Here is a 27,806-nt window from a genome sequence, read left to right as displayed (position 1 = left end):
TTTTTCGCGTGTTTATGTTCGCGTTAGCGTTCTTGTTTGCGTCTTTTTACCGCTGGTATTGGCGCTCCAAAAAAAATGTTGGACCTACTCTATTACTTCACCTGCATCTGAACACTAGGCAATCCATTCATAATATTTTCCTTTATGCTGTTATTTTCATCTCTTTCATTTTTCACCATATTGTAACCTACTGATGATTCGTATTGTATGTTTGAACAATTATCCCTAGTTCCATTTTCCCTTATGTTTTTATTTTTATTATCCTCTACTACTTGTCCCCGAGGAGGTAAATCGTTATTAAGCACATTAGTTTCATTATTAGTTGTTATATCATTGTCATTGTTCATCGTTACACCATTTTCATTTAGCATGTTATTAGTTCTATGAGCAAAAGGAAATGTGTGTTGATAATTTGCATCCGGAAAGTCTTTACAAATAATCATATCAATTCCATCCTCCCCATTATTATTATTATTATTACTATAACCATTAGTATAATTACTATTGTTATAATTACTACTATGTAGTATGTTATAATCACTTTTTAGGTTATATGCTTCCATACTATTACTATTCATCATTAAATAATTCGGGTGTCCATTATCATCAAGAAATAATGTACTCTTTCTACCTTCTTGTTCTTGAATACTTTTCGTATGATCATAATTATTATGATCATCTATTGTTAAAAACTTATTATATCTCTCTTTTATCCAAGCATTTTTTATATCTTCTCTTTTTTTTACCTGATCTACAATAATACGAGCTAATTCAAGGAAAGACCTTAACTTAGAAAACAGTTTTATGGATGGTTTTACTCTTCTTCTAATTTTTGAATGATTCTCACAGAATATAATATAATTCGGTATCTTTGATATGTCTATATTTGTTGTTGCATTTGGATGCATTTTAAAAAAATTGTAATCATACTCAAAAAATAATTTATGAACACGGGCACAGGATATATGGAAATATTGAGTACATGTATTTTCTATACATTTATGTGTATAACCATATGTCAAATTACAAATGTAACATGTGTTTTTATTCAAGAATTTTTTTAATTTATCCTTGATTATTATTTTATAGTTATTCTTTTTTCTATTCAAATTATAGTAATATAAGTTAGTCTTCCTTCCACACAATGTTGATGCTGTTCCTGCTGCTACACCTGATACTCCTCCCACTGCTTTCTTACTTTTATCATTTAAACTACTGCTTCTCCCTTTTCCATAAGGTGGATGATGGTGATCTTTACTTCTTTTCACTCTTCTTGAGTACTTATCTATTTTATATAAAACTAAATTGCCTCCTTTTGCCTTACTGTTGTAACTGAAACTTCCACTACTGCTATTGTTATTTCCGCTAATGTGATTACCGCTGATGTGATTACCGCTATTATTAATACCGCTAATATTGTTTCCATAAATGGAGGGGAAATTTCTAACCTTCGGGTAGTTCTTTTCATAAACATTTATCGCAGTCACTTGGCAATCGTTTTTTTCCTTGTTCATTAAAACAGGGGAATTTCCATCATTTACATAATTTTCATTTCTAGTAACAAAACTTAATTTCTTCTTTATTTTTTGTTCTGCGTGAATGTTGTCCATATTGAGATTTACACATGGATTCACTTGACTTTCTTCCATCATATTATTATTTAATATGTTTTTCTCATCAACGATACTAGTAGAACAGCGTACATGTGTATCCATCCCAATTACTATATCCTCCCCTCCTATTCTATTTCTCTCTTCTTCTTCTTTACTCTCTCCTCTTGATAAATGGCCATATTCTGACCCCTCTGTGTACCCCTTGTTATTTTGACTACAATTCGCACTCTTTGGACAAACAACGCGATTATTATTATCCCCATTATTTCCTCCAATTCTTTCCCCATTACTAACGCCACTGTTGCTTCCCCTAACTCCATAACACGCAGTTACTATCCCCCCCTTTTCGTTGTGTGGAATTTTCCCCTCATTTTTGAAAAAACTAGCATATGTCGACTGCTTATAAAAAAACTCGTTAAGTAAACTTTGCTTTTCATCATGGTGGTAATCTTTATTTAAAATGTTAATCTCCGTGTCGGATTGAAAATCTTTCTCTTTCATAAATACCTTTTCATCATAATCAATCATAGAAAAATTATCATAATTATAAATCTGATAATACTCTTCATTTATATCCTGTATAATAATTTGAGGAGCAAATAATGCACATTGCATATGTACAAATACATAATCTTTTTCTTGTTTCAAGAAATTATTTTTCTTATTTTTATTCTTGTCTATTTTCATGTACTCACTAAGTTTTATTATTTTAATAGCTCCCCCCTTCCTACTACATAAAATACAGTTCACATTTTCATAGCTATAATTATTTGCACACAAATCACAAACAAACAATTTCTTTTCATCAATATCTTCTAAATCAGTAAGGCATTTTTCTTCTTCGTTTAAATACTTCGGACATAAATTATGACAACTATAATTGTATCTTTTATTGAACTCTTTTAACTTACGAACAACATCTACACTTCGGTAATGCTCAGCTGTGTATAAACTATTGTTAATTTCGTTTTGTATTAGTTCCTTAAACATTCTTTCCTTCTCAACAACTTCGCTTCTTTTCTCCTCAGTATCTTCACCTCTTCCCATTTTATCATCAACAGGAACCGCTATATTACTATCGTCAGAGTGTCTATTATTTTTTTCACCCTCCTTTATCTCATTTGCCACCATATTTATTATGCCCATACTACTAACCATTTTATCTTCTCCTAAAGATTGCAAATTCGTAATCTCGTTTACTACAACTGAGTCGTTTACACCCTGGACAGCAGTATTTACTGGTGCATTAGTAATAATGCGTACATTTTCATCAAAAGCTTCCATGGTTTCTTTGTTACCACTAGGACCATCTTCCTTCTCCCGCTTTTCCATCTCCAACTTTTTGCTGTTCATCTTTCTATTTTCCTCCACAATGATATCCCTGCATGCATTTCCATTTTGTGTAGCCACGTTCTTTTCACCCTCTGGCGTGTGTACCGTATATTGAAGTACATCGTCTCGCACACCGTTTGATACATCACTCCCTACTCCAAACTGTGCAGTTATTCGATTAACTGTTACACCATATACAGCACCTATAGTATTGTTTTTTTTTACCGACTCCGCGCTACTAACATTATTCTGGTCATAGAGCATTCTCCTCAAAGTGTTCTTCTTCTCTTTAATTTGAACAATCAATTTTTTAATTTTTTGCTCCTTTGTATGTACTAATAATGTATACACCTTTTTTTTTTTTCTGTAAAAATGATATTCAAGTGAAGTTGAGTCAACTAGATAACAAGTTTTGTGCACACACATATTACAATATTTACAATACAATAATTGTTTTTTCTTATGAGAAGTAAAACAGACTAAACAAATATTATTCTTAATATAATCAGTGGATGGAAGAAGAAAAAAATTATACTGATATGGGTCTAAATAATTAAAATTGAAGGCTAGAATTTCGTAAATATCTCCTTTCTTATTATATGAATTACTTGAACTATTACGGACTTTATATTTTAGCGAATTTTTAGGTTTTCTTTCTTTTTTATTATTTTCATAGATATTTGGATAAAGATCCCTATTTAAATATTTTGTCCTCCTTTTAATTATCTGATCATATATATTAATAACTCCACATTTTTTAACAGAATGAAAAATACATTTAACAAAAAAAAAGATACGCGGAAAACAATAATCAATCCTATTTTGAAATTTTAGAAATTTTTTATTTGAATTTTTGCACTTAATATACAACCCACACATAAATGCGCATAACGGGTGCACATATTTTTCGCACCTTATATTTTGACACTTAAGAAAAATTCCCTTCGTCTTTAAACAAACATCGCATTTGGTAATTTCCTTTTTATACCCATTTAAAATGTAGGGTGCTTTCATGTAGTCTACCATGTCCAGCTTTCTACTCCGTTTGATTCGATTGCTCTGCTTATGCTGCCTATTCTGCGTGTTCTTCCTATTCAACCCGTTCAGCACATTGAGTTCATTCTGAAACTCCTTCTTTTTCTCCGTACAGACTCTTAACCCATCTCTACTCCTCTCTGATGCACTTGCTTCCGAACATTCGGAGATTTTGGAAAAAAATGAAGAAGATGTGGACGAATAAAAATGAGAAGAGCAATCATCATCCTCACAGTCAGAGGAAACATGTTCGTTCTTCTCTACAACGATATTATCTTCACTGTTGCAGCTATTGTGATTGACGTTATTATTACTATTCTTGCTAAGTGTTTGTCCCCCTTTGATATTTCCCCACGCACCAGCCTTTTCCTTCTCAACCTTTAGCCCTATATCATCCCCATTCTTGTTAGGATGCATACTTCCATTCCCTTCTGTCCCGATTCTGCTTTGCAGATCAGTTCCTTCGAACAGTAATTGTGCACTCATTTGTTTACATTCCCCAATATTTACCGCATCCACCCCATTATTCGTGCTACCCCTACCATTCGTGCTACCGTTCTGGTTAATACCCTTACTGGATATATAATAATTGGTAACATTTCCTCCATACAACGAAGCTGCATTCGTTCCATATTCTGCTCCTTCTAACAACTTCTCATTAGATGCTATTCTCTTTTGTTTTTTCAAATTATTATCATTATCACTCGCATTTTCATTGGTCCTTTTTTTATCATCCCTTTTTATAAAGGAAAAGAAGTCGTAAATTTTGGTGCCCCTTCCTTTTAATACATCGTCCTGCATATTGTTTTTTCTGCTCTTTCCTACATTCGAAATATAACCTTTTGCAAAAAAGGAGTTCAACGATCTGTTTTTGTTTTTACACTTATCTGTGGAAGTTACAGTATTTTCAATCGTAATTATGTTATTCCCCTCTACCAGGACGTCCTCCTTCGAATGGGATAAATTCGAAGTAGCACAGTTACTCCTGTTATTAGTAAAAGTAGTTATGTTTTCATTATCTTCACATACGGTATTAAAACATACTACACTACTACTTTTATTATTACTCTCATCAAAATTTCGAATATTTTCATTTTTTGTTGAATATTTATTATTCTTATATATATCATCACTAATCGCTGATGTGTGGTTACATCCTATTCTATAGGCTACCTCTCTCTTACCAATTCCGTGAGACTTCCCCTCCTGCCAGTTTGCTACTCCTTTTCTTTTGAGCAAATTTTTTTTCTTCCTTTTTTGAAAAATTGAAAACATTTCATGCATTAATGACAAATTATTTAATTTTAAAAATTCATCAAAATTGTCTAGATGTACATCTGTATTAACCAATAAATCAGGAACACAAAACATTGCACAGAAGGTATGAACAAATATATTACTACTATTACTCATCTGAATAAATGCTCCACCTCTCTCTATACATATATAACATTTAACATTGTTACCAAATAAGTACAAATAATTATTTCCCAAAGATTTCTTTTCAAATTCACATCTTTGACATAACCATTCATTATTATTATTTGCTGATGTATTATTTTGTGAATTGATCAAAATATTATCATCTGATTTTTTTGTAGAAATATAACAAAATTTATGAACATGTATATAACATCTACTACATCTCACCATCATATTTCGCGTGCTCTTAACATTTAACTCAATTACAGACATATCCACACTATTACTATTTGTCTTTTTATCCTTCATATCTTTTATATTTCTATCGTTTGCATCGTTCTTCTTAATACCATCACCATCCTTACCTTCGTCCTTTTTATTTTTGTCAACAGTAGTTGATACTCCCTTGGCGATTTGCGTATTTCCTGTGTTCAAACCAGCCATATGAAGTGCATCCTGCGCATTGTTCTTTCCTACGCGAAAGTTCAATTCTGGCATATTATTACCATTACTATTATAACTATTTTGCTCCTTCCTCAAGCTGATCTCACTTTTTACACGTGTACCATCAGCTCTGTCTTTTTCAACATCTCTTAACATGTCGACTTTCCTACCATTAATTTCTTCTTTCAGTTTCTCGCTTACCGATGCAGTTGCATATACACTTGTATCCACATTTGTATATGCATTAATGTCTGCATTTTTTTTCTCAGTGGCGGAATTCTGCAGAGAATTGTTCCTTGACAATGCCTGCACATTTTCCCCCTGCTCACTTATTTGCATGCTGTTATAATCATCATTAAAACATACACAGCAATAGGAAAAGGCGGGGGTTATATTCAAGTCCGTGTTATTTGAAAATCCACAAAACTTGTCTTCATCATTACGAAATGTAGCTAGTTGTTCCTCTTCGTTCACGTAGTTGACATAATCAACATCATTATTTTCACTTACAATTGAAGTTCTATTCTGTTTATGTATTTTATATTTTAAAAATACACTATTTTCAAAAGGAGGCAATTTCTGCTTCTTATATTTAAGGGCGAATTTATGCAGATCAAATATAGTGTTTATTTTTATATTTTTGTACACTTGTTGAGAACAATTAATATTATTACCACTGATACTACTATTATTAATACCATTACTACTATCACATGCAGCGAATGTATTGTTAATAAGATTCATATTATAAAAAAGAGAATATCTCAACTGATTCCACCTTTCAAACATTATATATTTATATGTTATTTCATCGCTCTTTTTAATATTATCACTAATTCGCATTGGCATTTTATTTTCTTTTATAACTTTCTTTAATAATTTATTACAAATACAACTTAACTTTTTCTGAACATTGTTCATATATAATAATAAACATATCAAATTTTTGTCCACAAAGCGAGAATTGTTTATATAACTATCTATTAACTTCTCTTCTTCACATAATAAATCTATTACAATATCTTTATCAATCGGTACAATTTCACTCTCTAATATTTCGTTTTCCTTATGTAACTCATCTTCATTTCCTTCGTCCTTTTCCTGTTGTCCATCTCGTTCTTTTGCTGATTTGCTCCTTTGTCTACCCTCCCTATGACTACCGATATTATTTCCGATAATATTTTCATTATTATTTACGTAAGTAACACCATTATTATTGTTATTACCATTCTCTTCGGTCATCTTAATTTTATTTTTTACTCCCTTTTTTCTACCTCTTTTTTTCCCCTTCTTCCTTCCTCTTCTCTTTTTCGTATTTGCATCTTCTGCTTCCTCCTTAACATAATTGGCTTCTTTCTTTGTGCCTACTAGCGAAGCATAATTTTTCCTATTATATGATCTGTTGCTACTAATTCGGGTTTGCTTTACCATTTTAACATCTTTCTTCATATTATTACAAACTATGCTGTTATCATTTTCCACCATATCTGCTTCCATTTGATTACTGCTTCTAAGCGAATTCCCCATAAAAACTGTTTCATCATCATCTTCATACTTTGTCACGTACCGACTGCTTTTCATTAGTTCATCACTCTCTTCCTTTGATATATTCATGGATATACCATCCTCATCTAAATGACTTTTGTTGGGGCTTTCTGTTTTATTAATTTCCTTAAAATTGCTATTACTATAATGGCATAATTTGGCGGACGAATCATCAGGAGAGATGCTATTAAATAGTCCATTCCCTTCTCCCTCTTTTGAAAGCATAAATTCGATATTTTCTTTTCTGTCTTTATTTTCTACAACGTTCATATTTCGTACAGTCGACACGTTCGTCATGTTGTTATTACTATTGCTATTATAACTATTACTATTGTTACTGTTACCATTTAGCATTAACGTTTCCTTACCCTCCACCATGAACGTTTTATTAGCATTGTCCTTATTTCCCGTGTTGACTGATGCACCTGCAGCTCTCATTCTTTTCCTCGGAGCAGTACCGTTGCTATTAAATCCGAGGCTTTCCCCTCCTTTGCGGCTAGACATCTTTTTATTATTTTTATAAAGAATAATAGCTTCAATTAATTTTTCCTCTTTTCCTTTTATATTTCTTCTTCGGCCTCTTAAATTTGTTGTTGACAAACAATTAAAAGAATGAGAACTGGAATACAAATCAAAATTAGATTCTGAGCTTATTTTCCTTTTTATATTATTTGTTGAGTAGTGCTTATACTGCAGTATATATTTCTGCATCTTTAATATTAAATAATATTTTTCAAAAATATTAAATAAGTATGGGTTGTTAGACCATAAGCAGTTATCTATTAGTACAGAATTATTATAATTGTAACACCTATCACTGTTTATACTATTTTTTATGGTGTCCTGCCCTTCAGCAAAACAACCAACAGATGCCGCACTTATGGTTGCTGCTGTTGTTGCTCCTACTCCCCCCGTTAGTCCCATTTTTGTAAAATATGCTTTTTCTAATTTCATTCCTCTATTCAAATAATCGGTAAGAAAGTTTATCTCTCCCCTACCACCATTTTCCACACTTTCAACATGTTCATTTTTAACACCTACATTTAAATTGAGGTTAATAAAAGAATTTAATTTTTTCTTATCTATCAAAGGAAAGAGAGATATATCTCTATTTAAATTGCTTTTCATCATATACTTCTTTGTCTTATTCTTCATTTCTTTTTCTTTCTCAGTTATTTGATTAAGCTTATTAGCTTCTTTATGCTCACTATTTGTGATAGTCATGTGTGAGTAATCCTTTTCGTTCATACTATTCCGCTCCATCTTTATATGGTTTTCTTTATCATTCCTTAAAATAAGGTTCTTTTTTCCAACACATTCCGAGTATTCCTCCACCTTAACGACACCGTCTAGTATACATTTTGCTTCATATAACGGACTATTCCTAGAAGAATAATCATAAGAATCCATTTTCCTTCCATTTGCTATTTCGATTATACCACTACCTTTCTGCAAATTATAATCTTTAGTATCGTTTAATATGTCTGTTTTTCCATATGCACAGTTAATACTTTCATTCAACGAACAACTATTCATCGTCCCTTTTAGACCTACTATCTTGTCCATAGTCTCAAATAAAACTTCCTTCCCAACATCACACTCATTAATTTTTAGATCACCCTTAGGATATGACACTGTAGTAGTAGTGTTCATATACTCCTTATATACATCATTATATACAAGCTTCTTATTCTCATTTATATCATTCTTTTTATATTTTATCATAACAAAATTTAACCTATTTTTTAAAAAAACAAAATCATAATAACTCAAGAATTTATAAAACTTTATTTTCAAATTTTTATATTTCTTCATCTCATCTGTAATATATTTCTCAAACATCATTTCTGACTCGTTCATATTTTCTATACTCTTCAAATAATTAGAAATTAAATTATTATTTCTTATATCTCTTAACGTATCTAAGTTATTAAATTCGATCGTAATCCAAACAATTTTCTCCCCAAAATCTATAATTGCATTAGTTTTGTATTTCATGTTCATTGATTCTTTATAATTATTCATTACTCTCCTCCTTCTATCTTCACATATTTTATCTTTATATCTAACAATTGACAAATTAAAGGATTGTATTTTTATCTTTCCTTTAAATTCTTTATTGTTTCGTGTAAAATCTCCTCTCATACTTTCCTTTTCAATATATACATTTATGTCATCATTATATTTTTCCTTCTTCTTATCTTCACTACAAGCAATATTGCTTTTATTTACATCTTCTTCCTCACAATGCTTTAATGGTTTCCCTCTGTTTTGAAAAAAACTAAAAAAATGTTTGTTTGACATCTTATTATTAACACTATTAGTAGCATATTCGTTTGTATCTACGTAAGCCTCCTTTTCTGAACCCATTTCTACTTCTGCCTTATCTTCATCCTCCATTTTTATCTTAACTTTCTTCACACAATTAGCTGCTAAATTATTTTCATTTAATTCTTCCTCCACAAGGGCCAAATTATTCTTTAACTTGGTTTCAAATATCTGAGCATTTAAAGAAGCATAACTGTTGTTGTCATATTTTATACTATCATTAACATTATCCTTAATAATGGTATCATCCATTTGTTTTTTCTTTCTTGGACATCCTGCACTAAAGGAAAAGAGTGGTTTGTGCGTATTATCCGTAGAAATATTTTTCTTTTCATGGAAATTTTTATTAACATTCATATTATCATTTATATTATCATTTTTGTTTATGTCATCTATTAACGATATATTCATTTTATCTTTCAATTCTTCATTGGACTGCACTTGCTTATTCATATCAAGTTTTTCATGTTTACTTAACAATTTTGTCTTTTTTTTTTTTTTTTTTTTTTTCCAAACAGTTCATGTTTTTTTATTTTTCGTCTTTTTCCTCCTAACAATCTTCTTATACCACTACTTCTACCTTCAAACCAGTCATTCTGCTTTTTGTACTTTATCCTTTTCTTTAGAATTCTCATCATATTGCAACATAAATTCTTTTTATATAACCGAACTAATTCTTGTAAATCATCATTTAGGTCCACATTTACAAATTCATTTATAGAATACGTTCTATATTTTTTTGATAATATTTTTTCTATAAATAGGTTTTGATATTCTGCATTTTTATTTTCGCTACAATTCCTTTTAGCTACACTGACATTGTTGTTTTCATTTATATGGTCTATCTCCTTGTTACGACTGACTGCTATGACGCACTCCTCATTGTTGTTATAATTACTGCTATCATTATTCCTATAATTACCGTGAACATTGTTGTAATCAAAGCTTTGACTCTGCATCGCGTTCATTGCCGTGGATAACGGGATGCTACTAGGGCAAACATTTTTATCCACGAACTCGCTTATACTCGTTATTCCCTTCTTCCTTTCACAAGGTAAATCCAAAATATTGTTTTTTAGGCTTATTTCATCAAAGTGCTTCTTTTTTTTTAATAATTCCTCGAAAAGGTTGTTATTATTTGCACTCATTGATACACTTTGAAAAAAGTTAAACTTACCTGTACTGTTATCATCATCAACTATGTTCACCCTTTTACTATTCTTATTTACCATAATTTTGCACGATGCATCGCTAGCCTTACATTTACCAACAAGATTAGAATCTTGTGCTACTTTTGCTATGCCATTATTATTATTATTATTACCACTATCACAAGCATTACTACTATTACATCTTTTATTACAACTTAAGCTATTTTTATAAAAATTAGTATGAGTAAAATTATTTTCATATTTTAATTGTGATATATCTAAAAATTTTTCTATATTTAAAAAGATATCTTCATATAATTGTGTGTATGCATTATTTTTAAAACTATTTTTATCATTTAATTTAATTAAATTCAATTTATCCAACACCTCATTGTAATCTCGAATAAATGTTTTAAAGTTTATATTTAATAAATCATTATACGCACAATCCACTTTTTCATCTACATCTGTTTTATCCATTATATCAGCATCTGACATATTATCTTCTTCATTTATAAGACCCTCATAATTTTTTTCTAAGTTTATTTTTTTAAAAATGTTATCATATTTGCTCCAGTTAATTTTAACGCTTCTTAAATTTTGACTGTTATTTAAATCCTCGTCTTTCCCGTTCTTCAGATTATTCTTGTCTTTCTTTTTGCTATTAAGAGTATTGTTACAATTGTAATAGTAGTTGTAGTTATTCCCTCCACTGTTTCCGCTAACGTTTTTATCCTCATTCGTAATGCTATTTCTGCCGATATTATCAATGTCCACGTTACTACCGCTAATACTGTTGCTAATAGAACCAGCACCTTGTTTTACTTGAATAGCTGGAATGTTGTTACTGCAGTTGTTGTTAATGATGTTGCTTTCATTCATTATATAATTACCATTAAGCATTTTCTCGTACTGTTTATTACTGTTTAATAAAATCTTTGTATTATTAATGGCATTTGCATTATTCATGTTTGTAAGTAGTGGATCTGCTTGTGTCATTTGCTCGTTCTTTATCGACATATGATCATATCCATAATTTTCCAACTTCATATTTTTCATATTCTTATTCATAAAATTGTTCCTATTCGAATAACTCATTAACCCCATATTGTTGTTAATTCCGTTATTCATTTCTCTACCCATGACATTGTTAATACTGTTGTTGCATCCACTGCTGTTGTTTCTGTTGTGGTGATAAATACTGCTAATACTATTATTTTGCATCATTTTATTCATTGGGTATTTTTCAACCGCAAACTTCATTGAATGCATACTATTCATGCTATTAAAATAGTTCATGCTATTAACATTGCTAATATTATTCGTACTGCTAATATTATTCGTACTGCTATTATTATGCATACTGCTATTATTATTCATACTGCTATTATTATTAATACTGCTAATATTATTCATACTGCTAATATTATTCATACTGCTAATATTATTCATACTGCTAATATTATTCATACTGCTAATATTATTCATACTGCTAATATTATTCATACTGCTAATATTATTCGTACCACTATAATTATTAATGTTGCTCATTCCATTCATACTGACGATATTCGGGTTCATCATATTAATACTCATCATGTTATTATTTCTTAAATCTTCCTTTACCATATTATTCTGAGTTAGGTTGCTCTGAGTTACTTTATTATTATTCATTAAATAATCACGTAATCTTTTATTATTTCTAAACATATTGTTACTAATAACAGTGTCTTTCGTTTTATTTGTACTCATCGCACTCGGTAAATTTCCATGACTCATATTGTTCGGTAATGCACCTCGGTTCATATTTGGGTTCACCATATAATTATTAATCTGGTTCATCATATGATTATTTAAATTTATATCCACTTGGCCGTTTTTATTATTAACACCACTGTTCAGCTTGTTGTTTATATGCATTGGATTGGTTAGCGTTTTACTCATCTGATTTGCCATATGATTTGCCATATTATTTGACATTTGATTAACCATTTGATGACCCAATTGGTTTACCATTTTGTTGGTCATATGACTGCTCAAATGACTATTTAGTGGGTTGATGTTCATCTTACCACCTAATTGTTGCACATTCATACTGTTCTTATTGTTTACACTACTACTATTATTATTACTATTATTGCTATTACTATTATTGCTATTACTATTAATGCTATTATTCTCCATGTGCATATTCATATCATTACTTACTGAGTTATTCATATTGTGCATAGTATTACCTAAATGACAGTTCATATTAATGGATAAATTATTCCCATTCATTTGACTATTTATATGATAGTTTAATTTACTGCTAGCTAGAGAATTCGTATTATTAACTTTCTGCTGATTTAAATGAACACTATAATTATTCATATTATTGCTTATATTACTATTACCGACTTGTGTATTTACAACGTTTGTCATCATTCTATTTACTTGATTAAAATTATTTTTCATCATATTATTTCTAAAACCGTTGTTCATGTTAATTTGGTGATTCATTGCTTTGTTCATGGAACACATAATATTGTTATTCATATTATGAGGAAGGGAACTGTTTTGATTAGCATAATTTGGCATATATGATATATTTACTCGATTGTTTAAATACGTATTAATATTGTTGTTACCCATTTGGCCATTCAACTCATTCGTCATTTTATTAGGATAATTATTTGCCTTCATATCTGACTTGTTCATGCTATCATTCAAAAATTTGTCCTTTATATCATTATTTAATAAAAAGGAATTATTCATATTTCCAATGGTATTCATATAATTCATACCCTTCATATTGTAAAAATTGTTTATCAAGATATTATTTTCCTCTTGATTTAGATTTATAGGGTCCATTTTTTTTCTTCCCTTTTTTCCATTGCTCACTTTATTAATATTTCTACTGTTGTCATTTAATTTTTTTTTCCTTCTTTTTCTTATCTTTCCATTCTGATTTTCCATCAAATTTTCATCATATTCATCAATATTTTTATTATCATCATCATTACCTTCCCCCTTTTTTCCATCTTCATCATCATGATGATCCCTGTTACCTTCTCCGTTCAATTGGCTATTATTACTATTATTACTATTACTATTATTATTATTATTATTATTATTGTTATTGTTATTATTATTATTATTATTATTATTATTATTATTATTATTGTTATTATAATACCCATTGTTATTTTCCCAATTGTTATTATCCCCATTATTATTACTACCTATATTATTATTATTACCGCTATTACTACTGTTATTAATGCTACCATCCACATTTTTCTCATCCTTACTATCAGTATTATAAAGATATGCACGATTGTTATATTCCTTCTTCCAACTGCTATTTAACATTTTTTCATTCTTCACAACTTTTAATTCTTGCTTTAAAAATATAGACTTGTACATTTCTTTGGTAATTTCCTTTTCATCAATGTAACTATACAGTTTAACACTTACTCTTTTATAAAATAAGCATGCACACATCATCATTAATAAATTATAATATAAATATTGTAACAAATATACAGCATTTTCATCAAGTATATTTTTTCTTCTTTTACTTTTAATTTCAATGTTATACATATGTCGAATTATTAAATTGCCTGTACAAATCATGCAATAATAAAATAAAAAGGATTCATTAAAATTTTTTTCCGTACATTCCTCTATTGTATAAGTGATTCGATTAACTAGTAGTGGAAACATAAGCAGTGCATTTTTTCTTCTTTTCTTAAGTAAAATATAGTACAATATAATATCAGCCTTCTTATTTAAATGTATTAAGAAGAGGTATTTACATAAAATGGCGGATATTAAATAAATTACAAAAAAAATAAATATTATGAACACGCAATAATTTTTTAATGTAGTACAATTCACAGAATTTTTACTTATTTTTTTTACAAAATATAATAAACACCAATATTTTTTACATAAACACGAAATACAAATAAAATTAATTTCAATAAATGCACTAAGATATGTAAAAGGAATATACATATAACATAAATAATTCTTTAAATCACATAAATCTTTTGATTCTTCTTTATTTTTCAATAAAGAAAAATAATTGATTAAATCATTTATATAATGAAAAAATAAATCTAAATTAATATTATTCATTAACAACAAAAAAAAAAGAACAAATAATAAAAAATGCTTTATAAAATAAACACAAATAAAAATCAAAATCATAACAATATTAACAACATGGAAAATAATACAAAAAAAAAAGAGTATCCTACATATCGCTATTATTACAAAATTGCTACTGCTGTTACTTCGACTGACGTTGCAACTATTACAGCGACCGCTCTTGCTACTGCTATTGATGCCGTTATCAATATTGCTCTTATGATTTCCATTATTATTACTATTATTACTGCTTTTATTACCGTTATCACTATATGTGGTACATTTACACGAAAGAACTAGTAAACTTCGAAGAAATGCAAGAAAATTTAAAATTTTACCATTGATTAAATACGCTGAACATATATTAAAAAATAAGGAAATATAACATGAATACACAGTTCTTGCTCCATATATAATAAAAAATAATGGAAAAAATATATTACTGCGCTCAAAACAAGTCCGTATTCTTACTAATTCCCTATTCATTAAATTAATACTTGTTAATAGTGCAATATACTGACAAATAATACATAGATGATATGTGCTTTTTTTTAAACCTTCGTTATATTTATATATTACATAATCCACCTTGTCTATATATACTAATTTCATACATAATATATTCATATAGGGTAGATTAAAAAAATAATAAATATTAGCTTTTTTTTTTTTTGCATTTACATTATTTGAATCATGGAATAATATATTTAGTCTGTTTTTGTGCAAGTGAAATATTGTTACGCTATATATTGTGTGAAATATTCTATTACTGTATTTTCTCTTTTCAGAGAATTTATAAAATTTTCTATATTTGTTAACGTACGTATAGAGTTCGACAGGATATTTCTTGTTAAAACTCATTTTTGTAGTGTTCAAAACATTACACTTACGAACAAATTTAAGACAATTTTCTGAGTGAACAGCGACATACATTTTTGTTATGATTCTTCTTTTAACTGTCGCAATAAATGTTGCAATAACTGTCTCTATAATTCTTGACATCACTTTAGCCATAATTATTACTATCGTTTTAACGATAAGTTGAGATATATATATAACTTGCATTACTCTCACTTCCATTTTCTTTATTATAGCCACGATCCGTAATGCGGTTACTTCCATCAAATTTGAACATAGTAATGTTTCCATTCGAACGCTGTTAAAATGACATTCATTATAATTAGAACAATACAAGATTATTCTGCTATCATTCTTTTCAACCTTGTATAACGCTATTGGCGGTAATTCCCTTCTTCCATCATTTTTACAATTTGAAAAAATAAAAATATCATCCGTACTATATCTTTTTACCAGTAAAATTAATATGTTTTGTTTGTCTAACATACCATTTTTTCTTTTAAACTTCAAATAATCATAATGTAGTAGTAAGTAGTTCTCTTTCTTATCAACAATATTCCTGTTATTGCATATATAATGACCTACCATATAAGAATATGGTATATGTATATTCTGAGTACATATACTTGAATAACTAAAAATAGAATATAAACCTTCATGAAACCCTTTTACTAAATTAAAATCCTTTAAACCAGGATTAATTAATAATACATCATTTGCTTTGATATAATTTCTAATATATGAAATATTCATTGAAGACACTGATATAACATATTTCTTCATAAGATTTTTTCTTTTTAACATGTGAGTTGTCCTACGTACAAAATTTCTACATGCACTAACTGCTTTCCAAAAACGTCCATATGGTATTATATTCTCATCTCTTTTTTTTAATGAACAGGTTTCTTTCACGTTATTTAAGCATAAAGTTCGTATATATACATTTTTCTTTTTCCTGGATCTCTTATAATATATATATTTTTTTTTTATTTTTATGCACTTACTACTTTTTATACAAAAAATGAAATTTTCATTTTCCCTATAATTAAATTTTTTTTTATCATTTTTGCATATGGAAAATTTACTTCGTTTTAAATTTTTATTATAATCCTTTCTTTCATCCTTTTTAGCACAATTGTTTAATAATTTTCCTCCTCCTTCTTTTTTTCCTTCTCTATGCGTACTTATTTTAAAAAAAAGGTTATTATTATTACAATTAGCATTTTTATATAATAATAATAACAATAATAAAAATATACTATACTTATTAAATTTTACAGAAGTGCTCTTATCTATTATTCCATAATAATAATTATAAAAATCATATTTTTTTTTTAACATGTGAATAAGAGATAAAAAAAAATTATTTCCGTTCAGTTGTCCATTTTTTAGGTCTGCGTCTGCATCGTACTCACAACTCTTTTCGTTATTCCATTTATTATCATTAACATCGTTATTATTACATTCTGTTTTACTTTTACATTTATCTTCATAAATAAAAAAATCTACGAACGTAAAGTTCAGTTTATTCTCATGAATCACTTTATTTACGCTCATACATTTAACATAACTCATTTTTGGAAATTTTTTTTTTTTTTAAGTATATATATATATATATATATATATATATTACATATTATTATCATATGTTAAAAGGTAAAAATCTTCATGTAAATTTCCTTGTTTTTCCTTTTTTTCCTTTAACATTTTTTATGAACGATTCCATTCATTTATAGAACGTTCCTTTAAAAATAAAGATATTGTTCAAGGACAAAAAAAATAATAAAAATATACTCAAAATGTATAAAATTAATACAATATATTACTACTATATTTTATATATATATGCATACAAAAATATGATAATAAAGGTATGTATATATGTTACTTATTATATACGTATATTAAAACACAAGTGTAAACAAATATAAAATTATATTATGCAGTTTGAAATGGTTCAAAAAAATTGGTAAAGTAAAATGAACAATGCAAATTTAATGTTATTTTATCAACAGGGTATTTACGTGCAAAAAAAAAAAAAATTATATGTATTAAACATAATATATACATATATATATATATATATACATGTATATATACATGTATATATACATTTGTAAATATCATTCGTGTATATATAAATGTATGTGTATACTTATAAAATATATATACCATTTGTGCGAAAAAAAATAAGCAAAAAAGGAAAAAAAGCAATATTAATGGAAAAAAAAAAAGGCGAAAAATATGAAAAAAAAAATTTTTAATTGGTGAATTTATTTTGCACGAAATAAAATCAGTATTATTTCTTTACATTTAAAAACATATGCTCGTTATTTAATCATAACTTTGAAAAAAAAAGATATAATTGTACTTTCCTTCTTTTTTATTATTTCCTTAGGTATATTACTAATATATAATACTTACTATAATGATATTAATATATTCATTTATGTATTTTTTCATATTTATTTCCTGCTGATATTTTTTGATATTTTAAGTATACAAATAATATATTATACTATATTGTAATGGGGGGGAAGAAAAAATAGTATATAAAATAAATGAACACAAAAAAAAAAAAAAAAAATTAAATTTTTACGTACATATATATTTAAGTACTAAGATTAACCGGTACTGATATGCGCAAAAATAAAATACTATATGTATAAATAGCAGTAAAGTGCGAACACTTTTGATAACATATACTTAAATATATATGAATAAACATATATGAATGAACATATATGAATGAACATGTTTGAATAAACATGTTTGAATAAATATATACAAATAAATATATACAAATGAATATATACAAATAAATATATACAAATAAATATTGTATAAATATATATGTTACAAATATATATAAATAAATTAATATGCATGAATATATATACATGTATACATTGTGTATGAATATACGTATATATATATGAATATGGAGTGTATCACTTTTTAACGCGCCAAAAAGAAAAAAATTTTGTTACATTATTTTTATTTATGTATATGAATGTATATTTAAATGATCAAGAAAAAAAAAAAAAAAAAAAAAAAAAAAAAAAAAAAAAAAAAAAAAAAAAAAAAAAAAAAAAAAAAAAAAAAAAAAAAAAAAAAAAAAAAAAAAGAGAAAAAGAAAAAAAGAAAAAAAGAAAAAAATTGAACATTACAAAAAAGAAAAAAGAAAAACACACACGAAGGCTTAAAAGAATAAACTTTTTAAGTTTTTATAAGAAAAAGAATGTCACATATACATAATTTATGCACACAAAAAAAAAAAAATAGTATTTCCTATTTTAAAATATTATATATAACACCTTAAAAATGTATTTTATTGAAATATTTTATTTTTGTTTTCATATAATACTTTGCACCCTTAAAGAGGTAATTAGAACGCAAAGAAAAAAAGTTCATCGTTATAAATTTATTATACATATGTACACATAATTACAAACAGGAATAAATATATATATATAGATAGATATGCATATGAAGGATGTAAAAAGGAAATGGGTATTTAAGAAATAAGAAAGGAAAGTAAGCAAAAATATATTATTATATATACAATATTTAAGGAAAACGAAAAAAACAGGAAGAACATAACTACTAAACGTACGTTTATGTTGCATACGGAAATTGGTATGTACAGTCCTAGTTATTTTTCACCTGTATATGTATATATTTATACATATATATATATATATATATATATATATATATAGGAAAAGAGCTTGCATTTTTTTCTTTTCCACTTCATTTGAAAATTGGGCTATTATTTACAAAGCTAATGGACACATAGTTATAACATAATGTGTATATATTTTTAAAACGAAAAAAAAAAAAAAAAAAAAGTGACAACTCATTCGAACCAACTCGTCCGGAACTGCTAAGTACATGTTGAGTTTCAATCTTATTGAGAAAAAATCTCCCTCCTTTTTCGTCACTGTTACATGTGTATATATGTAATTGTTCTGTCTACATTTGTATCCCATAATGGGCTTTTTAAATATATATATATATATATATATATATATATATATATATATATATAAATTTATACATATGCACAATAATACAAATGTGTTAAAGATTTATTAAAAATAAAAGATATCGTAAAAGGAAAGACTGGTAAATTATCTCCTTAACGAAGGAGAAGGAAACACATATATTATGTCATGTCGTCCTGATATTAATGTTCGCAATAACTTCAAACCCGTTTAACAGATTCGCAGCATCCGTGCCAATTCTTTTTATGTGTGTACTCATATTCTACAAGTCTTTTTTTAAAATAAATGTGTGTGTACAATGTGGACAGTCTACATATATGAATCAAAAATTGATGAAATAAAAAAAAAAATGTTTACATCCCATTAATACTAAGGGAAACGTACACTTATTACTATTCATAACTAAACTTCTATAAGCTTCGTTATATAATTATTCCTACAAATAGCAATTTTAACACAAATGTAACAGTAATAAAGAATGGAAAACTAATATTTTTTATATACGCACTGATCACCTTCGTAAGTACTCTCTAACTATGCTTCAATATATATACATATGTATAATTATATATATTTATACTTCCTTCTCCTTGCTACCCAACGCTTTGTATATTGCATATATGAATGTTTTATTTGATGCATTTCCCCTTCATTAAGTATCTCTACTAGGCCATATATTTTTCTGCCTCCCCCCACCTAAAAATTCTGAATAAATATATTCATCACAATATATTTGGCATTATAATATCTATGTTATATTTATTCAAAAGTAAAATTATAAAAAAAAAAAAAAAAAAAGCGGGAAAAGAAAAGGAAAAGGAAAAAGAAAAAGAAAAAGAAAAAGAAAAATAAAAAAAAATATATACTTTTTCCTATGTAAATTTATAACTAATTAGAGTATAAAAGCGATTCGCATTACGGCATATTATCATAAAAATGAATGTTGCACACTTATAATTAGCAATATGTATAAGAGCCCTTTTTTTTCTTTTCTTTTTCTTTGTTTTTTTTTTTTCCTTTCATATAGACACATAAAAAGGATGTGTGCTATTTTTTATTTCAACGTTTCACGCATAACTTGAGCTAAAAAATTGAAACACGTATTTTTTATTTCATGAAAAAATATATTTTTTAATTTGTTATTTTATTTTATTTCGCCTAAATGATACCAAAGATATATTCAAAAGATTTGATTATTTAAGAGTATGAAGCAGAATAAAAAAAAAAAAAGGGCTCAAAAACGCACTTCATATAACTGTTTAAGATAAAAATAATGCAATACGAGAAGGCTTCCCTTCGTTAATAAATATAAAAGTATAAGAATGTATATACGTATGTACCTATCTACACATACATCCATACATCCATATTTATACTATTTTTTTTCCGTTACGCACACAAAACACATTTTTAGACAAAATTAAATACACATTTGGACATGTTAACTTATTCTAATACTAAAAAAAATAAAGTAGTAAATTAGTAATTTCCTTTTTTATAAAAAAAAAAAAAATTTATAATCAGCTTTTTCATAATGATGTACCAGTTAAATTATAAGAGTTAATTTCAAGTTTGTACATGTTAATTTTTGTACACTTGTCAATAGCGATATTTTTGAATAGTAATAAAATTTAAAAAAAAGTCATAATGTAAACATCATGTACATATATATAAACATAAACTCTACGTGAATTAAAAAAAAAAAAAAAAAAAAAAAAAAAAAGATATTTCTCCATTTAGTCTCTTTCCTGTAGGATTCTGTAATAAAAACTTTATATTACTCTTTGAATAATCTAAAAGCACCATCTCAGCACTTTACCCTTTTGAAAAATTAACCTCTATATTCTATATATTGAATGAACTGTCACTATCATCCACTGATTCAACCTGTCAAGAGAAGTAAATAACAAAATAAAAAGCACGAAAAAATAATGGTTCCCGTTCGATTTATTACAAAACAAAATATAAAATAAATTAATTTATAAATAAATAAATTTTATTTTCTACACTTAAAAAAAATCTGATTATGTGTTAATTTATCTCTATTTTTTCAAATCTTACATCATTGCTGGAATCGTCACTATCATAAGTTAACGACTTCTTCGATTTTGAATCATCTAATAATGTGCTCTGCGAATGGGGAAAAAATTAAGTATGAGCAGAAAGAAAAAAAAAGAAAAAACGAAAAAAAAAGAAAAAACGAAAAAAAAAGGTTATAAAATATGGACAAAGAAACGGGTGTGAAATTCATTAAAAAAAAAAAAATAGTAAAATAAAATCAAATTAAATTCAAATCAAATTCAAATTAAATTCAAATCAAATTAAATTCAAATTAAATTCAAACCAAATTAAATTCAAATCAAATTAAATTCATCAAATCAAATTAAATTCAAATCAAATTAAATTCAAACCAAATTAAATTCAAATCAAATTAAATTCAAACCAAATTAAATTCAAACCAAATTAAATTCAAATCAAATTAAATTCAAACCAAATTAAATTCAAACCAAATTAAATTCAAACCAAATTAAATTCAAACCAAATTAAATTCAAACCAAATTAAATTCAAACCAAATTAAATTCAAATAAAATGAAAATAATATAAAATTAAAAACACTTCAAAAGGAGTCATTTGTCAATAAATACAACAATATCAAGAGAACATTTATGAAAGCTTTTACAGAAACGTATTGCACTTAATTTACCTTTTTCTTGTTCGAGGGAGTTCGTCCTCCTGTGCTCTTTTTAGAAGGGGAGCTCTTCTTTTCTGCGTTTTTCATTTTAATCTTTTCAGCTAGGGTCAGTCTTGGCTTCTTCTTATTTTCTACAAAATTAAAGAAAAAAAAAAAAAACTCACATATGTGTATATATACATATGGACATTTGCATATGTGTGCGCACATTTTCATTAGCATTTATGCATATTCATGTTGTGCAGAGCAGCTGCATAAATTCCTCTACTGCAAGAACTAAACTTATAACGCATACAAAATTGTACATATATGTATGTTTGTATGTATGTATATATGTATGCATGTATGCATGTATGCACGTAACTATCTGGCACTATTTACTCTACATACCAAGCTCTAGTAACTTATTTTTAATGCCTGAAAAGTCGTTAATGTTTATTATACTATTCGGTGATATAGTAATATTTTCACTAGTGCCTACAGGTATGCTAGGTGTTTTGTCTACTATAATACTACTATCGTTGTCCTTAGGTGAACTACTTCCATAACTATCGTCATTAGATAAATCAGAAGATAGAGTTTTTTTTTTTTTTGAATTTTTATTAGTACTCTTATTATTTTTAGTATATGCATTAGTGTCTACGTTATTTGAATTATTTTTATTTATAATTTTATTGAGTAATGGTGTGTTGTCAGATACGTACGAGTCATCAACATTTTTTGCATAAGTCATATTATTGCTATATACTTCGCTGTTAACTAATATGGACGAGTCGTTAAAATCATTATTACTACGATGACTGATGTTGTTAGTACCATTTATATCACTACTACCATTGATATTATTGTTACTATTGTCGTCCTCTGTTTTTTTCAATCTCTTTCTAGCACTACTAGTCGCATTATTATTAGGCATTTTTTTTGTTTTTTTAATATTCAGAGTATGAAGTAAGAATTCACTACTATCAGATGAATCATCACCTGGGGAATCGTCATCACTCGTTAACTTTTTCTTCTTTTTCTTTTTCCTAAAAGCACTTCCTCCCTGTTTTCTGGCTACCTTAAATCTGTTACTTTCCTCTCGGTTAGCTAACTCAACATTTCGTTGATATTCAATGGCTTCTTCTACCTTTTCAATATCCTTCAGCCACATTGTTTCAATAGTAATATTTTTTAGTATTTCTAGTTCTCTTTCCTTCTCCTTAAGTTGTGATAATAGATCTTCTACTTTTTCTAACGTGAGACTAAATATAGGCATACCTAATAAATAATCATAATCTTTTACGGATATACCAGCAATAATTTCTTCGTTATCTTCTGGGTTTTCACCTGACTCTAGTAATTCTTGTTCAAATATTTCTTCTTTTTTTATTTTATTAATATCTTTATAAGGATCATAGCCTTTTCTATACAACTCTTCAACAAGTACTTTCTTTTTTTTTTTGTTAACTATAAGTTCATTATTAACTATAGCTAATATAAATTTGCTCTTATTTGAAATAATTTTTTTTTCCTTTTCCAATTTAGCTATTAAATAGCTTTTTCTATTTTCATAAGCTTTTAATCTGTGGAAACAAAATTCTTTCAATATATCGAGCTCAGTTGAATATCTCTGTAATTTGAGATTTGGATCGAATAGCGTCATATTTGTTGTAGTTAATGTACTCTTTAGTTTAAATATTTTTTCTAGTCCTTCTTCTTCTGCTCTTTTTAATTTTACAGGATCCATTTTGATAGTAAAACATATATCTTCATGTGAACTGTTGTCTATATAGTCTATAATTAATTGATGCTTTTCATCTGTTAGTAATTCTTCCAAGAATTCTTTATAATCTTGTGTCCATCTTTTAATAGGCAATTCAGTAATTTCTAAGGTCTCATCATCTATCTTTTTTATTATACCAATAGTTTCATAACCAGTTTTTCCATTTGATTCTATTCTACCCTTAAAATCTTTGTACCATGGAATCATAGGTATTAAAGGTTCTTTATTTATGTATCTCTTAATATTATTAATAATATCTAAATAATTATAATTCGGAATAAATGATGAATATCCTGTTCCTATTCCTTCACAACCATTCACCAGTATAGTTGGTATAACAGGTATATAATATTGTGGTTCTATTTTTTGACCTTCTTCGTTTAAATATTTTAATATAGGATCATCATATTCATTAAATATACTTCTTGTCGAACTAGCCAATTTGGTAAAAATATACCTAGCTGCTGATGCATCTTTTCCTCCCTCTTTTCTACTACCAAATTGTCCACATGGTTCTAAAAAGTTAATATTATTTGATCCTACAAATGTTTGTGCCATGTTAATAATGGTCTGTTGTAATGAAGACTCTCCATGATGATATGCACTATGCTCTGCTATATATCCAACTAATTGTGCTACTTTACATTCATTTTTTAAATTTCTTTTAAAACAGCCATATAGTACTTTTCTTTGACCAGGTTTCCATCCATCCATAATGTTCGGTATACTTCTTTCTGTATCATATCTTGAATAATAAATTAATTCTTTATTTACAAAATCGTAATATGATAAATCTTTTTCCTTATGATCTACATATGAACCAAGAATAAAATTTTGTAACCACAATTTTCTATCTTCAATTCTTTTTTTACTAAATGCCATATCAATTGAATCTCCATCTCTATCCCCTGTCCATAAAAATACTATTTTATGATTCTTTATATCTGAAAAATATTGTTTAAATTCTTTATCTGTCGAAGTACCAAGCCCTTTGTAGTATTTTATTTTCCACCCAACTAAATTTGTGCTTTCTTTCCATTGTTCATATTCTGCAATTGTAAAAAAAGAATATTCCTGATTACCCTTTTGTACTTTAACAATGGGCGTAACAAATTCACTTAAGAATCCTTTATGTTTTAATAAACTGGGCCAAAATTTATGTATCATATTAATTAGCAATCCTTTAATGTGCGATCCGTCATAATCTTGATCTGTCATGATCATAAGAGAACCGTATCGTAATCCTTTCAGATCATCTTTATTCTTATCTGTAATATCTAAGCCCATAATTTTGAAAATATTTTGTATTTCTTTGTTGTCCATTAATTGTTTGAACGAAGCATCTCTTACATTTAATAATTTACCTTTCAATGGAAACACACCATATTTATCTCTACCTACAATAGATAAACCAGCTAAACAGGACGTTTTAGCACTATCTCCTTCTGTTAATATTAAGGTACATTCTTGACTATATTTACTACCTGCATCATTAGCATCTTCTAACTTAGGGATACCGATAATTCTTTCCCTGGCTTTAGAAGATCCAGCTTTCATTTTTTTTCTTAACTCCACTTGTGCTTTAGCTTGAGCCCATAATAAAATATTACTTAAGATAGGACTTTTTAACACATTATTTATAGTCTTTTCAGATAAGATACATTTACTACCAAATTTCACAGGTTTAGTAGTTAACGTTTCTTTTGTTTGAGAATCAAAAGTAGGATTAACAATTAAACAGTTTACAAATACCCATAAATGATTCTTTATATGTCCAGATTTTATTTCCATTCCTCCTTTATTTTTTGCATTTGCTCTTTTACTAAGTGAATTAAGTAGTTGTTCAACTATATAATTAACGTGTGATCCTCCTTTCGTTGTACATATACTGTTAACAAAAGACACTTGTTGGAACTGAGACCCATCTGTTTTTGATACAACTATTTCCCATCGATGTTGCTTTTCATGTATTTTTACCAGCTCCTCTTCATCATTAATGTTTCCACTTCCGCTTCCATTGCCATTTCCATTCCCATTAGCCGCATTGCTCTTAGATGGGGATACCTCCCCGGGTTCATTTGACAAACTAACATCTAAATTGTCCATAGTCTGATTAGCGCTAACTTCCGCATTGCCATTCTGATTTTCCTTATTAGTATTATTTTTATTGTTACTACCATTCCCATTTCCATTTGCTGAATTATCCTTCAAATATAAATCTACGTAACTTTTAAAATCTTTCACACTTAACCTTGTTCCGTTTAAATAAACCCTCACACTACAAGTACCAGCTAAGTCGTATACCCTCTTGTACAGCAAACTTTCTATATCTTCATCCATTTCAGTCATTCCAAATTTTACTAAATCAGGTTTAAATGTAACCTTTACATAATCTTTTCCACTATAATTTTTTATGATCGGTTCAGAAACTTTTGACATATTATCTGACCATGTCATTTTAAATTCTTTTTTCCTCTCACTATCACCACAATATACAACAAACTCTTTACTAAAAATATTTGTTAATTTTGCTCCAAATCCATTTCTGCCTCCAGTAATTCGATCTTCTGCATCATCATAATTATCCGATGTTAACAATTCCCCAAAAATCATATGAGGAACATATATATTCATTTCTTTATGTATTTCTACTGGTATACCTTCACCATCATTATATACACTTATTTTTTTCTGTTCTTTATTTATTTCTATTTTTATACAAGTCATAGGGTTGTCACTCTTCGGCTTTTCCCTAGCTTTTACATCTGCTGCATTTACAATAATTTCATCGAATATTTTATATAACCCTGGTACATATGTTATATTCTTTTGAACCATACGATTCTTTTCTTTATTCCAAACCCATAACAACTGTGTATGCATTTCGACACTTCCTATGTAGGTATCAGGCCTCAGCAGAATATGTTCTATCTGTGACTTTTTCTGATACCTCTCTTCGATTGTTTTGTTTTTCGCCATGTTTCAAAAAAAAAGGAAAAGGGGGAAGAGAAATAACAGGCATCGAATTGCACACACATACGTACATATATATATGTACGTATGTGTGTACGTGTGTATATGTGTGCACGGATATGTTGTATGTATTAATGTATGTGTGCATGGATATGTTGTATGTATTAATGTATGTGTGCATGGATATGTTGTATGTATTAATGTATGTGTGCATGAATATGTTGTATGTATTAATGTATGTGTGCATGAATATGTTGTATGTATTAATGTATGTATGCATGCAACTATGTATGTATATTTACTTATGTGCAAAGGCACCTATAATGTTCGCATTTATACGCTTATTCGGTTCGCTTATATATGCTCATAAGCAGATGCGCAAATTTTGCGCGCATTTTAATAACAAAAATCGAAACATGCACGCAAATTTTAATTTTTTAAAAATATGATTTTATACGCACATGCATACAAAGCGCATGGTATTTTGCTCGAATGGCGCATTC

General features: G+C 27.6%; 2 protein-coding genes across 2 annotated transcripts; both read right to left on the bottom strand.

Annotated features, from left to right (window-relative positions):
• Window positions 1-92: 92 nt before the first annotated feature.
• PmUG01_13026900 (conserved Plasmodium protein, unknown function) lies at window positions 93-17,440 on the bottom strand (the record flags this gene model as incomplete). Its single annotated transcript, XM_029007247.1, is given in 2 exon segments — window positions 93-10,202; window positions 10,217-17,440. 2 exon segments carry the CDS (start codon window positions 17,438-17,440, stop codon window positions 93-95), a joined length of 17,334 nt encoding a protein of 5,777 aa, XP_028863655.1.
• A 4,277-nt stretch (window positions 17,441-21,717) lies between these two features.
• On the bottom strand, window positions 21,718-27,309 carry TOP2 (DNA topoisomerase 2, putative; the record flags this gene model as incomplete). Its single annotated transcript, XM_029007246.1, has 4 exons — window positions 21,718-21,759; window positions 21,934-22,002; window positions 22,578-22,696; window positions 22,956-27,309. The coding sequence occupies 4 exons, from the start codon at window positions 27,307-27,309 to the stop codon at window positions 21,718-21,720; spliced, it is 4,584 nt and encodes a 1,527-aa protein (XP_028863654.1).
• Window positions 27,310-27,806: the final 497 nt, after the last annotated feature.

This window comes from Plasmodium malariae (assembly GCF_900090045.1).
Source record: "Plasmodium malariae genome assembly, chromosome: 13".
NCBI classification, from domain to species: domain Eukaryota; phylum Apicomplexa; class Aconoidasida; order Haemosporida; family Plasmodiidae; genus Plasmodium; species Plasmodium malariae.
This window is presented reverse-complemented; position numbering and strand designations above follow the sequence as displayed.